Raw genomic sequence first — 12,590 nt, 5'->3', positions numbered from 1 at the left:
GTCCCTTTTGTTTGGTTTTAGGCACAAGCTCACCTTGTGAAACATTTATTTCAACTTCTACATTTGTCTACCGTTTTCCGTCTGTGACAGCGTTACGCGACAATTTATGACCAAAGCGAAGCTGCTTTAACGCGTAGCCAATTTGGTGGCTTCAGCTCCTTCCGTCTAGCTAGGAGGGAGCGGGGAATCTCACGGGCCAAACTAGGCATACGTAGATGTTTGACTCGCTCTACGCAATGATTACAATATGCGCTCAATGCCGAAAGACGACATCCTGAATTTATTTCCCGAGATTAGATGCTCACCTTTGGCCAGGATAAAGTCCGTGAACTTCTTGGACTTTGCGAAGGTCGCGCCTTCGGGTATGGGCGGCCCGAAGACAGGCACCTCCTTGGACCGGCTCACGGCCACGCTGAACAACACAGTGTGAAAGTCGTATCACAGACAAAGCCTTTTCAAAACTCCACTTAACAAAAAAAAGAAGAGAAGTTTTTTGAGAGGTGCTGGCTATCTATATTGCAAGATATTTCTTTGTTTATGACTATCACGTTCAATTAAAGCAACAGTTGAAACTCAAACATGTGGACCCTCAATTTCTTATAGGAGCAGCGTGCACACAGCACGTGACAGTTAGCACACATTGCACACGACTAGTTGCTTAGTTAATGTACCACAGAGGCACATTCCTCAACACTACTAGTCCTGGTCAGAGCCTTCTATGGCTGCAAAAGCAAAACCATGGAAAACATGGGAATGGCTCGATCATGCTATGTGTGCACTCCATTCATTGCTAAGCTGACAGTGCGACGGAAGCTACGTGCTTGCCGTACCAATGAACCACCTTCCTTTTGTCACCCGACCCCATCCCCTGTGTCTGGGTATGGGCGGGAGCGTAGTCATGTGGCGAATGATAGACGTACGACTTGTTCAACGAGCAAGCACGTAACTCCCACCGGGCTGTCGGCTTAGTAGTGAACGAAGTTTAACTGCTGTGCTCCGTACATAAAGATGACAATCTGTATGAAAAAAAACAAGAAAATCGTCGCTCTGAAACTTGATTCTCATCCAAATAGAGGCAACCTACCCCGACATTCACGAAAGAAGTGCGCATCCGCCCCTTACCTGTAGCGTGTCTTGTCCGAACAGGGTTCGATGGCCCTGACAATGATGAAGACGTGTTGGAAGTGTGACCGGATGTTCTTGGGGGTGAACGGAAGTGCCCTTGGCTCTTGGAACACCAGAGTCACAATGTCGTTGCCTATGTGCCTCTTGCGCAGAAGCTGCAAGCAAGCGCGCGAGCCAGGATCAAAACAACTCTCCCTGCAGAAACCTTCACTAGCGCAGGAATCAATCGTAAGGGATATGGCAAACAATAGGCCACGAAGAAGAGGAGGCGCGCACCTGTTGTTTGTTGCTCGGAGTATACGGAAGTAGAGTTGACACGTGAAACATGATCTCGCAGTCTTCGTAGGTGGAGTAGACGGAGTACAGACCCGTGGTGTCGGCTGGGAAAGGGCACGCCACCAACGAATAAATAAAAACGATGAAACAGGTTTGTTTGCAACAAAGATAGAAAATGAACAAACAGATGCTTCAACATTTCTGTTGCTTGCCCCTATTCATTCCATGCTTTTTTTCTTTGCCTAATTTAATATTAACAAGCTTAGTTTATGATCATGGTCTTAACAGAGAATGATGACTTTCGGTTGTACACCTCGTATTAAAAGCGTTACTTTTCGTGCAACCAATAAAATATAAAATAAAAAAAAAAGAGAACAGGTGGAGAACAGGTGGAGAACAGCGACGGGGAGACGCACAACATGGGCCGACACGACGACACTCAGCAGGTGCGACCTACTCTTGTTGTCGAGACCCGCCCTGTAGTTCTGGAAGCCCTTCAGCCGGACCCTGTGGCCCAACATCTCGAGGAACTCCTCGAATGCGGGACCAGCCATTTCTGCAAGAGGCAGGCGACAGGGGCTCAAACAACGGGCAACGAAAGGCTCGTGCAGAAAGCGAGAGTTAGACAGCTGCCTTACGACGACGCATGGGCAAAGTGGCACGCAGTTAGAGTGACAAACACACTATCCCAAGTCTTTCCTGAATTTTCCCAACCAGGCTGAAAGGCAGTCGTCAAAACTGCCTACCATATTTATTCTAAAGCAAGTCGACCTTTTTACGAGCAATGAATGCCTCGGCGTGTTTTTCTCTGCAATGCTCAAGAAGAGCCAATCGTTGCAATTTACGGAAGAGGCCCGGCGAATCCGGCGCTGGCCCGGCGCCGGCACCGGTAACAACAGACGCAGAAATCAAATCTGTGTGGATTGAATTTTTTGTATTCCAAATGTTATATCTGCTTTGCCATTCGCCAACTCCTTTCGTAAGTCTTAGTGATTGGTCTCCGTGGATTCTGTGGCAAATTAGACACACGGATCTTATCGTAAAAAAGCTGACCTTTTTTCGAATAAATATGGTTAAGCAAGGCAGCAGTATGGATGGTAATATTTCACATTTAATTCTGGCCTGCCAAAATAAAATAGAAACAAAAAAAGTGTCAATGCTGTGTTTTTCTTAACTGCATCGTACCAGATGCGTTTGGTCACAGTTGGCCCACGCGTGAGGTAGCCCCTCTGCATTTTGTACACATTTCGAGTGCCAAGCCAGAAAGCTAATGGACCCAAGTTCACACTCCAGAAACGTGCGTTTGATCATACCATTCGTTCCAGATGGCCCTTTGACATTAGAGGAAAAGGTAAGAGGCCAGAATTGGTGGCATCTGTGTCGAAGTAGTGCTAACCTGTGTTCTTACATAGGTAAGCTAAGAGGCACCCACCGTTGTTGTACATCTCTTCCTCTGTGGACTGCCCAGCCTTGCAGTACATCACGCCCACCTTGTAGGTCTTCATTAGCTGTAAGAGTGACTATGGTCATTCTCAATAACACACACACACTTTTATTTAGGGTAAACGTTTAGTACATGCCTTTTTCTTCACCACCTAGTCAAACCCACTTATAACGATCCCACATATAATGACCTATCGGTTATAACAACCAACTTTCAGAAAATATACGAATTCAAGGCCCTACCCGTTAAAATTGGTCCAGATAAAACGACAGTTTTTGAAAGCATCATACTGTTACAACGAACACAAAGTCAGCTTTCGAAAGAGAAAAAAAAAGAAAAAGAACTTCTGCACACAAAAAAAAGCAAAAAAAAAAAAAAAAAAGCAACATCTTGGGCGCGGCGAACCGCCAGATGCTTAAGGTCATTTTCACGGCATCACGGCAGGGGAGAAAACAAAACTACAAAAGCAAAAACGCCCTCCCGGGTCGCGCAGTCTGCTCATTGTGCATGCACGGGAAGGAGAAGAGGAGGAGAGAGTCAACTCTCATGCCGTGCTGCGTTCGTTCGTTCTCTGTATGCAACTCAAGAACAGCTCAATGCTCAGTACAAGTTGGCTAGCCCCGTCCAGTGTTGCCAGATTGGGCTATATATAGCCAAATTGGGCTACATTTTCTTCTACTTGGCGTCAAATGTTTGTGGTTAGCTATGTTGCTATTTTGGGTTATTTCTAAAAATGCGGCAAACTTCTGTCGAACCTCGAGTTCGATGCCAAACTTTTAAAATTTTCGAACTTCGAAAAAAAATTGTGTCTGTTTTGGCTAGTCGAGAGGAGAGAGAGGAAGGAGAAAGGCTTCAAACTTCTACAAACTTCGGTGTTTTCACAATGCGCAGTGAAGCAATGCTTGCAGAGTTCAAACGGTCTCCCTACAGTGCAGTGGAGCAAACCAAACAGATTGCACTATTATCACAGGCACGATAGCGTGCCTTCAACCCGGGCGCATATGGCTCTGCCGGGACGTACACTAAACTTCCCAAATGCTGCTTTGATGCCCATTGTGAGAATCCTTAGGCATCCAAGTTTGTAAAGATGAGAAGTCCGAAGTTTTACCGCGAAACAATTGACTACCTTCCAGTCGTTGACCACCCCAAGAAAGGACAACACAATCAAAAATAGCGTGAACATGAATGGGTGACACTAATATTCTTCGCAAAGAAAAAGAGAGGGGTGGGATACTGGTAAGGACCTGAGATATTGGGGTTTTGTTTGAAATACCCAGTGTTCTGACTGTTCTGCTTCTGTATTTTGTTCTTTTACTGTATGATCATATCTCCCGGGCTTCACAATAAAGCTGCTTGTGTTTTGTACTTCTGAAAACCTACGAAGGAAGGTCCAGTTTTGTACGGATTTTCATTCTTTCTAAGCTTTTCTTGAAAAATTCACAAGTAACATAATGTACACAAAAGTCGGTGCATCTGAGGGTTGAAACAGATTGTAATGTGTATTGTATGAGTGTGAGAAATTGTCAATATAAGGCTTAAAAATCATTGTTTTTAGTCATGGCTATTTTGGGCTATATTTTTTTTACGGCTTTGGCTATATCTGGGCTATACCTCCCAGTCGTTTGGCGGTTTTTTGGTGGGACCATCTGGCAACACTGGCCCCATCACGATTGTGACGGTTTGTTTACGTTCACCATTTTGGTATCATGCATATTCTCTCGCGTCTACGAAGTCGTGTCTGTCGTTTTAAGACGGAGAAAACAAAAATCCACCAAGAGGCTTTATTTAAACGAAAGGGCATCACGCTGGCGGAAAAAGATGACAACGGAGCAGCACTGCATGGCCTCGCAATCCCAGCCACCCGACGAGCTCGCAAAGTGTTGTTTGAAAGACGACGCTGCCAGAGGCGACAGCTGCGCACTTGTACATGTGCAGGAAGCGCGGCACTTAAAACGCTTTAGACCAAAGCAAGTATTAATTATCTCCGAGGACAGTAAAGAACCATCGTCGGACTAGTGCACGGCATTTATTTTGTGGTGGCGTGCGTTCATAAAATCTGTTCTCTGAGGTATGGGGTCAATCTTCATTATTTTACTTGCGCGGCAAAATCGGTAGCAATTTAACTTTAATTTATCTGAAAGCTAAATCTGCAATAGCGTTAGAATTGGGGGCCCGTTAGAATCGTGCAAACAGTTTCATTAAATAAAGAGCTGGCAGAGTGAAACTACCAATATACTAGCTTCATTATCCTTATTTATAATGTTTTAAACCACTTTTCGCGGAACAATCACTCTCGTTATAAGTGGGTTTGACTGCACATCATGGGGGCATGATGGAAGAAGCATCCTTGCACCCCAGAAAACATAGTTTGAAAAGAATGAAGAGGACGTTGAAGTGAAGGAGAAATTGTTGGTAGAAAGTTGTCAATCTCATTTAAATCAGAGAACATCAACAGGGAGAGTTTGCAAGTTTGTACGACAGGAAAGCCCTTTTACTGTCTTTAAATGGCAGGGTGTCCTGCAAATAAAAAAATTTCCTGGTGTACTTAGATCTATCGACCGAACAGTCATTTGCAGAATTATGTTTTACGAGCAATGCAGCGGTACAGTTGAGCCTTCCAGGCACGCGACACCATGTCTAGCATTGCCACATTCTCCTTTTGTTACAAGAAATATGTCACGGGTTCAAGGCGTGCGGACATCAATGAACTTCTTGACCATAAAATAGCTTGTCTGGATTTTTAAAACCCGTGGCTGTGGTCAAAGAAAAAGAGGAAACTTTGACGACGAAGAAAAAACTTTGAAGTATTCGACTTCAAAGTTTCCTATCTTACCTTCAGCACAGTCTCGGGCTTTAAACATCAACATTAACTAACACCAGCTCGCCTGCACACTCACTGTCTTTTTCGTAAAATAGGGCTTTCTCATAAACAAACATTCTTCGCGGAACGGGCTAACGCGTTACAGAGACCGAAATTCGGGCTCAGCACACGAGAAAAGAAGACCCGACGCTCAAAGGGTCAGCGAAAAGTGAGAAACGCCCGGCCGCCGCTCACCCCCTGCTCGTCGAGCTTCAGCAGCTGCTGCTCCGTGGCGGGGCCCGGGAGGGCGAGCCGCAGGCAGGAGCCCTGCAGCTCCGGAGCGGCCAGCTCCAGCAACTCCCGCACGGGCAGTCCCCCGCTGCCGGCTCCCAGGCGCCCATTGCTTGCCTGGCCCAGGGAGTCCTCCGCCAGGCTGCAACGCAGCACCGCCAGCTGCGGAGCGGGACGTCGGGCGTAAGAGTGGGCGCTGGCTCGTACGACACTCGTACCCAATCGTCGGGTGGAAGTCAAAGAATCACGTTTGAGGACGCGGTAAAATAATCCAGTCAGAGGTACGTTCCAGGCAGCGTGGCGGACTACCTGGGACAGAACACTGGTGAGGGGGACGGAGACCACGCAGATAACTTCAAAGGTGCTGTTCGCAAAATTTTTTTGACTTCGGTCAAATAATTCTGAGAGTTCTTCCCAGTCATGTCTGGAGTAAAAAAATGAAAACCAATTTTGCCAGCGTGCGTTATACAGTCAAACCTCGATGTAACAAACTTCTAAGTAACGAAACCCTCGATGTAACGAAGTGCATAACTTTTTCTAACTGCGAGTGTATGCACGCCATGTATTTTTGACCTCCATGTAACGAAGTCCTGTTCACCAAAATTTCTATGTAACAAAATTTCATGGTCAATTTGTCACAAACTTTCGGGTCCCAAAGGAGATTTTGGAAAGCACATGCGCTGAAATGGACCCCCAAAAAGCGCAAAGGGTGAGAAGGGCCGAATCTGGCGAGTGCGGTGTACAGAACGGCTACTAGAGGACACGAGAGCCGTCGCCGTTCCATCCGTCGGCTTCGTGTTCGCTGTGTAGTTCGTTTCGCGGCCTAAGTAAAAGCATGCGTTTCTCATTGTCCTGAGAGATGGAGCTTTGAAGGCGAAGGAGACGCCCCTGACAACGTCGACCTCGACGACTTTCTATATGTCGACTCTGCTGCCATTGCGACGGAGGAGGTGACCGACGAGGCGATAGCTAGCGATGTTCGTGGGAACTCGCAAGACGGGGACGACAGGAGCCTGATGAGCAAGACACCTGCGATGTGCCCAGTAACCGTGAGGTGGTGGACGCGATCAATGTCTTGAGGCGGTTCGCGATCAGACAGCAAGACGAAGACGCGATGCAGGCCGTCTGGCTATGCGAACGTCGCGAGATGCCAATAATAACGCCAAGAGTGGCCCAGAAAAAGGTGACAGACTCTTTCAACCGAAATAGAGACGTTCTCGGTGCGTTTTGTGCACCCAAGAAACATTTGACGTTAGCCTCGAATTTCTATGTAGCGAAATTTCAATGTAACGAAGTAAATTCCGAATTTTACCGACTTCGTTACATTGAGCTTTGACTGTAGTTGTTTTGTGTTTTTTTTTTTAATTGTCAAACGATCGAAGTTTTGGTTGCCTCCCTCCCAGCTTCTCTCAACTCTTACAACGGTACTGAGTCAAGTGCACAGTGATATGTAGCAGGGTGGGAACACAGAGTATCCAGTTATTTCCTCTTTCAGAGCCTTCAGAGCACGCTGCCTCTGCTTGCAATTGTCAACACACATGGCAACCTTGAAGGTTGCCCAGTCGGAATGATGTCGTATTGACAGGGCAACGCTACTAGAACAACTCAGTTGGGAAGCTACCATAAGAGCCTGCTTTGAAGGGGCCCTGCAATCATATTTAAGCGCCTACCTTTCTAGCGACTTCCACGGCTCTTGAGGTTTGGGAAAGCCATCGGACACGGAGAGAGTAACTAAATATCAGTGCATCATATTTTAACCGGACGACGTGGAAACCTACTCCACCGACGGGGGTGACCCGCGGTACCGAAAGCGCGCGATATGTGACATCTTCGGTCCCACTAAAAGCCTCTTTTTAGTCGAAATACAAAATATAAGTGGCGCGAACCGTTTGAATTGTTTATAAAAGTAGTTTTTGTTCAGTATTTCAGATCAGAAAAAAAACAAATGCAGTTTATAAAATACAGAAACAAGAGATGACCCGTCGACATACCCGCCACCAAGCGGTGGAAAAAGCGGCGCATACTAGAAAGGAGTAGTGGGATCAGGCGCCGACACGGAAAGGTCCCGGATGTACGCTGCAGCACTGTGGTCGTATGGACTGGAAAATCCGACCGGCTCCGAGCGTTCCCAAGGCCTTCGGCGAGCAGCTTTGTCGTGCGGTTTGGCCATTTCGCGGTATGGCAGCGCGAAGTGGCTCCCATTCTGAACTGATCTTTACCCCGTGTTTGCTGTCGTTTGTGGCCAATGAAGTGTCATGCCGAATTAGCGTTTAATCGTGCAGCAAATGCAATGAGAGCCGGTCTGGCTGCCCGCTGGATACAGCCTATCCAGAACATGCTTTAGTGGCGCCCTCTCGCGCCGTCGACACGGAGTGCGGCAGCTGTGGGCGCTCGCTAAGCTCACTACCCCTCCTCTAGTTCACGGCCACTCAAGCAACCAAGGACGTCATGAAGGAGGTTAATTTTTGCTTGTTTTTGTAATTTTAATTTGCCTATAACTTTAAAAATAAAGCGAAAATCGAGAAAAGAAAAGTTTTATTAAGTCACTACGTTCAGTGTGCTCAGGTTCGGTGCAAATTAAAAACCAGTAAAAAAGCCCTTGCAGGGCCCCTTTAAAAAGTGGTACTCGAGAACCAAACTAATGGCGATTGCAATGCCGCCGTTTTTCCCGCGACGGCCACTCCGGCAACTGCTTGGCTGCATGTACTGGTTCAGGTCGATTTGCGCAAGGGCCGGTGGCACCTTCTCGCAGTGCCGTTTCGCCGCAGTTACATAAATGAACTTTCATATTTTGATTCCTCACTAAAGGGCGGCACTGTTATCATATTTAGTTTGGTCTCAATGGACACGAGCGGTTCGGGTTTCAAGGCTGAGTTTCCCAACTGAGTGTTTTAGTGACGATGTGACAGGGTGAAACTCGAGAGAGGAATGGTTTTGTTCGTCTTGTGCAGATGGCGCCACTAAAGCTGCATGTAGTACAATTTTGTTGAAGGTATGAAGCTTTTAACACTCTTACTCATGCTGAAACGACAATATTTATAAAAGAATAGCCTCAGATTGAGCATGCAATTGCACATCTTGCCGACTCATTAGATTGTGCCCAGCCGGGCATCACACCTTAGTTCCCATGGCTGCCACCTCGTGGCTCCAAATGGCTGAATATTCCTGTTGTTTGCTTTGCAGTTACGCTACGGAATAGCAATATTTCAAAGTTACGCAACAGAATAGCAATATTTCAAAAGAATGAGGCGGGTTTCTCCACATCTTTTGGTAAGATAAACAATGTAAAAATTAAAAACTCTACATTTTTTCGATGCCATTATTGTTGCATCGTCCCATTCAAGCAAGTTTTGGCAAAAAATTGTTGCATTTCTACTCAATTTTAATTAAAGAAACAACATAATGACTCACAAAAACTAGCCAAGTTCAGTAACGCAGCCAAGTTCGGACCATAAACACAATCTGTGTTGAAAAGTTTAGATCTTCTATAAATTTTAATCTTTGAACTTCCATCTTCAGCTTTTCATCTTTATCAGAATAGCACATGCAAAGTCACTTAAAGTGCAACTCTGCAAATGATTTATGTGCAGTAGGGTGTTTTCAAGTGCAACTCTAAGCACCAGGTATTACCGTTCCACTTAGGATAAGTTCCATTAAAAAAAGCTTCGACTCAGCAGAAGTTTAAATTAGCAAAAGTTCACTCAGCAGAAGACAAAAAAAAACGACCACTCTAAAGACGTGAGGACCCAAACAAACGTTTTTCAATGCTCCAATAATCTAAGACATTCCACCTATCATAGTTTCACATAAGGCAAATCAACTGTACCACATTCACTCCCACATGTGCAGCAAGAAGGTTCACAGGAACCTTGTAAGCGCAAACAGAGACAGAGACGAACAAGGGGACACAGAAAAGGGCCGAGTAAAGTCTGCACATTTTTACCAAATTTCATTATAACCTTTCTCGTGTCTGCCTTTGTTTACAACTAGGAGTTCTCTAATCGTCATACACCAACTAGCTTAAAAACTTCGAGAATGCATGGCAGCACTCAAAGACAAGAACAAAAGGAAGGGAACTGGACAGCACTGTGCACACAGTGGTGTCCAGCTCTCCACCTTTTGTCCTCGCTTCGAGCTCTACCACATATGCTCAAATTCGGCACCAGCTTGCCCAACTATCAGCACCATTCAGCCCAAAAACAACAATTCTCGTTAAAGGTAATTCAAACCCACCCCGAGATTTTGCAAATTTTGAAAACTTGCCTCGCTGGTGCGCACGATGACCCTGTAGAGCGCCTGGTGTTGCGCCCCAGGAGCAGACCTTGAGTTCGGGCCATCCGGCCGCTCCTTGCGTAAGCTCACGGCCACAGGGCCTAGCCGCTCGTCCAGACCGAACCAGTTCTGGTGACCTGGGCATCGCAGAAGACGGACAGCCTCAGGTCAGTGGCATCGAGAGAAAGCAGGGCTCTCCAGACCAGATTTTCTTAAATTTCTCGATCATGAGGGGCCCCTAAATGCACCGAACGGCACTTAAAGGGACACTGACACCCCCCAAAAAATTTATTTTTATTTTTTGCCAGGCGCTTCATTATGGTGTCGGAGGACTGCCTAATTAATATTTTGCAACAGAGTAGCGTATTTTTTTAATAAAGCCAAAAGACGCAACTGCTCGAAACCCGAAACCGAAACCCGACAGAGGTCGGAGAAGTGGAGAGAAGAGAGCGAGTGGCGGAAGTCACATGGCTACACCCGACCGTGCGTTTTTTTTTCTTTTTTTTTTTTCTCCTTTTTGTAGCAGACGACACGACATGCGGCGTGCGGGAACTGCTCGCCGTGCGATTACTTGCAGTTATGTTTGTTCCGCTCGTTGTTCTGTACTCCAAGATGAGTTGTTTTGTACATTGAGGAGTTGGAGATGAGTAGTGAGTGCCCTTGGTGAATTTCCTTGATCGGCTCCGAAAAGAATACGCCCAAGATGTTGCGTGAAGAGCTGGCTCATATGTCCTGCATCCGAAAAAAAGTGGCATTGTGCGACAGAGTTTCCGAAAGATCAACGGGATCGGGACCAATGGCTGGCTGCAATTCCTGCAAAACAGTTATGGGCACCTCGGAAAGCGGATGCTACCCGATTTATATGCTCCTTGCATTTTGTGGAAAGTGATTACATGGAGTTCGGAGGTGTCAAAACGGAAATCCCATACCATTTATTTCAGCGAAGTACCGCCCACAACATTTGTTTGTTATTTTTTTGTTTTGTTTCTTCAGTGATGATTGTAAAAAAAAGAAAAAGATATGTAAACATCGAAAAATGTTTGAAAAAAAAAAAAAAAAAAGTTCCACGGGGGATTGAACCCGGTCCTACCGCGTGTGAACCGGACGTCTTTCCCACTGAGCTACTGCAGCATTTCTTCAAAGGTGGATCTCTTTCCTTAGTAATAATTCAGCCGGTAACTAAGTTAAAAAGCTTGCTGTCGATTTTTCTCTAGAAAAAGCACTCCCTGGTCGAAGTCGGGAAGCACCACGCATTGGGGACATTCGCACCTAGTGAAGAAATCGTACGCGTGCATATTCAACTCGAAGTAGACACGTCGTGCTTGACGTTTGCGCGAGCGATGTCTTCAGCCACGAGAAGGGAGCGACGGCTCGGCGACGTCTTCGTGCAAATCGGCTTGGTGGCCGGCCGTGTCGTACGGGATGAATACCAATTCTTTTGATCAGTCCCAAATTTCTCTTTTAACGGTCGACAGAATTCGCCGGTACCGCGAACGACAGTTCTGAAATAGAGGTCCCACGCCCGTCGTCCGCTGCCATCGCCGTCTCCGCGAGTCCCACGGTACGCGAAACGACGAACGCACAGAATGCTTCCGGTTGTCTGTGGAACTTTTTTTTTCAATCAACGTATTTACAGCTTTTTAGAAGCCACTAAAAATGGGGTTCATATTTTTTTCTATTTTTAATATTGAGTGTGTGCCTTCAGTGACCTACGACTTTGATTAAATTTGGTGGTCGCATCGATACCTTAGAAAACGGCCCGTGACCGCGAAAAAGAGAGTGAGCGAGACTCGAACCGGCCAGTTCTTGATCGGCGGTTTTCGGGTGGAAAGAAACCGAATTTCGAGCCGCAAATTCTGTTCTGGGTAGTTGAGCTCTCATATGTCACGTACAACTAAAAACTTCGGCGATCATAAATACCCTGTCAGTGTCCCTTTAAGGAACCCCTCTTAGTCTCAACACTGAAGTAACAAAACAGTGCGGAAGCTTACGGACCTCGCAAACCACTCATGAACATATTATGCTTCGTTTCACCGTAACTTGGCAAATGGTGAAGGCTACGGTGTCAGTGAGCCAATCAGCGTGTCGGAAGGCGCTGCGTGACTACTCTATCTCGCCAGTTATTTTGCAGTGCTGTCGAGGTCATTGGCAGGAGAGAGAAGAGAGCCGCTTCTGTACGAATTTTGAGTGACGGGCTAATCTCCGAGGGGTACAAGAGCAGTATCTGGGACGCACAAGAGAGGGTCTGGGTAAGGGCAAAGTTCCTCCTTCCCCTCTTTTCTTACTGCTTGGGCTACGCCCTTGCCCCCGTGCCCTTGGTAAGGGCCGTCATGTGCTTTGCCTCTGTCACTCTGATTAGCTCAATGGTTTTCAACCACTGAT

General features: G+C 46.4%; 1 protein-coding gene across 1 annotated transcript in view; it reads right to left on the bottom strand.

Moving 5' to 3' along the window:
* The window catches only part of LOC8036972 (signal-induced proliferation-associated 1-like protein 2), a 55,544-nt gene that overhangs the window by 29,017 nt on the left and 13,937 nt on the right, over positions 1 to 12,590 (bottom strand). Inside the window, exons 4-10 of the mRNA XM_029976201.4 lie at positions 10,200 to 10,345; positions 5,901 to 6,098; positions 2,834 to 2,909; positions 1,859 to 1,957; positions 1,402 to 1,505; positions 1,123 to 1,280; positions 306 to 412 (exon numbers count right to left, since the gene is read on the bottom strand). Coding sequence (XP_029832061.2) covers positions 306 to 412; positions 1,123 to 1,280; positions 1,402 to 1,505; positions 1,859 to 1,957; positions 2,834 to 2,909; positions 5,901 to 6,098; positions 10,200 to 10,345 — 888 coding nt within the window. The remainder of the gene's footprint in view (positions 1 to 305; positions 413 to 1,122; positions 1,281 to 1,401; positions 1,506 to 1,858; positions 1,958 to 2,833; positions 2,910 to 5,900; positions 6,099 to 10,199; positions 10,346 to 12,590) is intronic.

The sequence above is a fragment of the Ixodes scapularis genome, unplaced genomic scaffold, assembly GCF_016920785.2.
Source record: "Ixodes scapularis isolate PalLabHiFi unplaced genomic scaffold, ASM1692078v2 PGA_scaffold10__122_contigs__length_95168666, whole genome shotgun sequence".
NCBI classification, from domain to species: domain Eukaryota; kingdom Metazoa; phylum Arthropoda; class Arachnida; order Ixodida; family Ixodidae; genus Ixodes; species Ixodes scapularis.
Note: the sequence above shows the minus strand (reverse complement) of the source record. Positions and strands in the feature narration are given on the sequence as shown.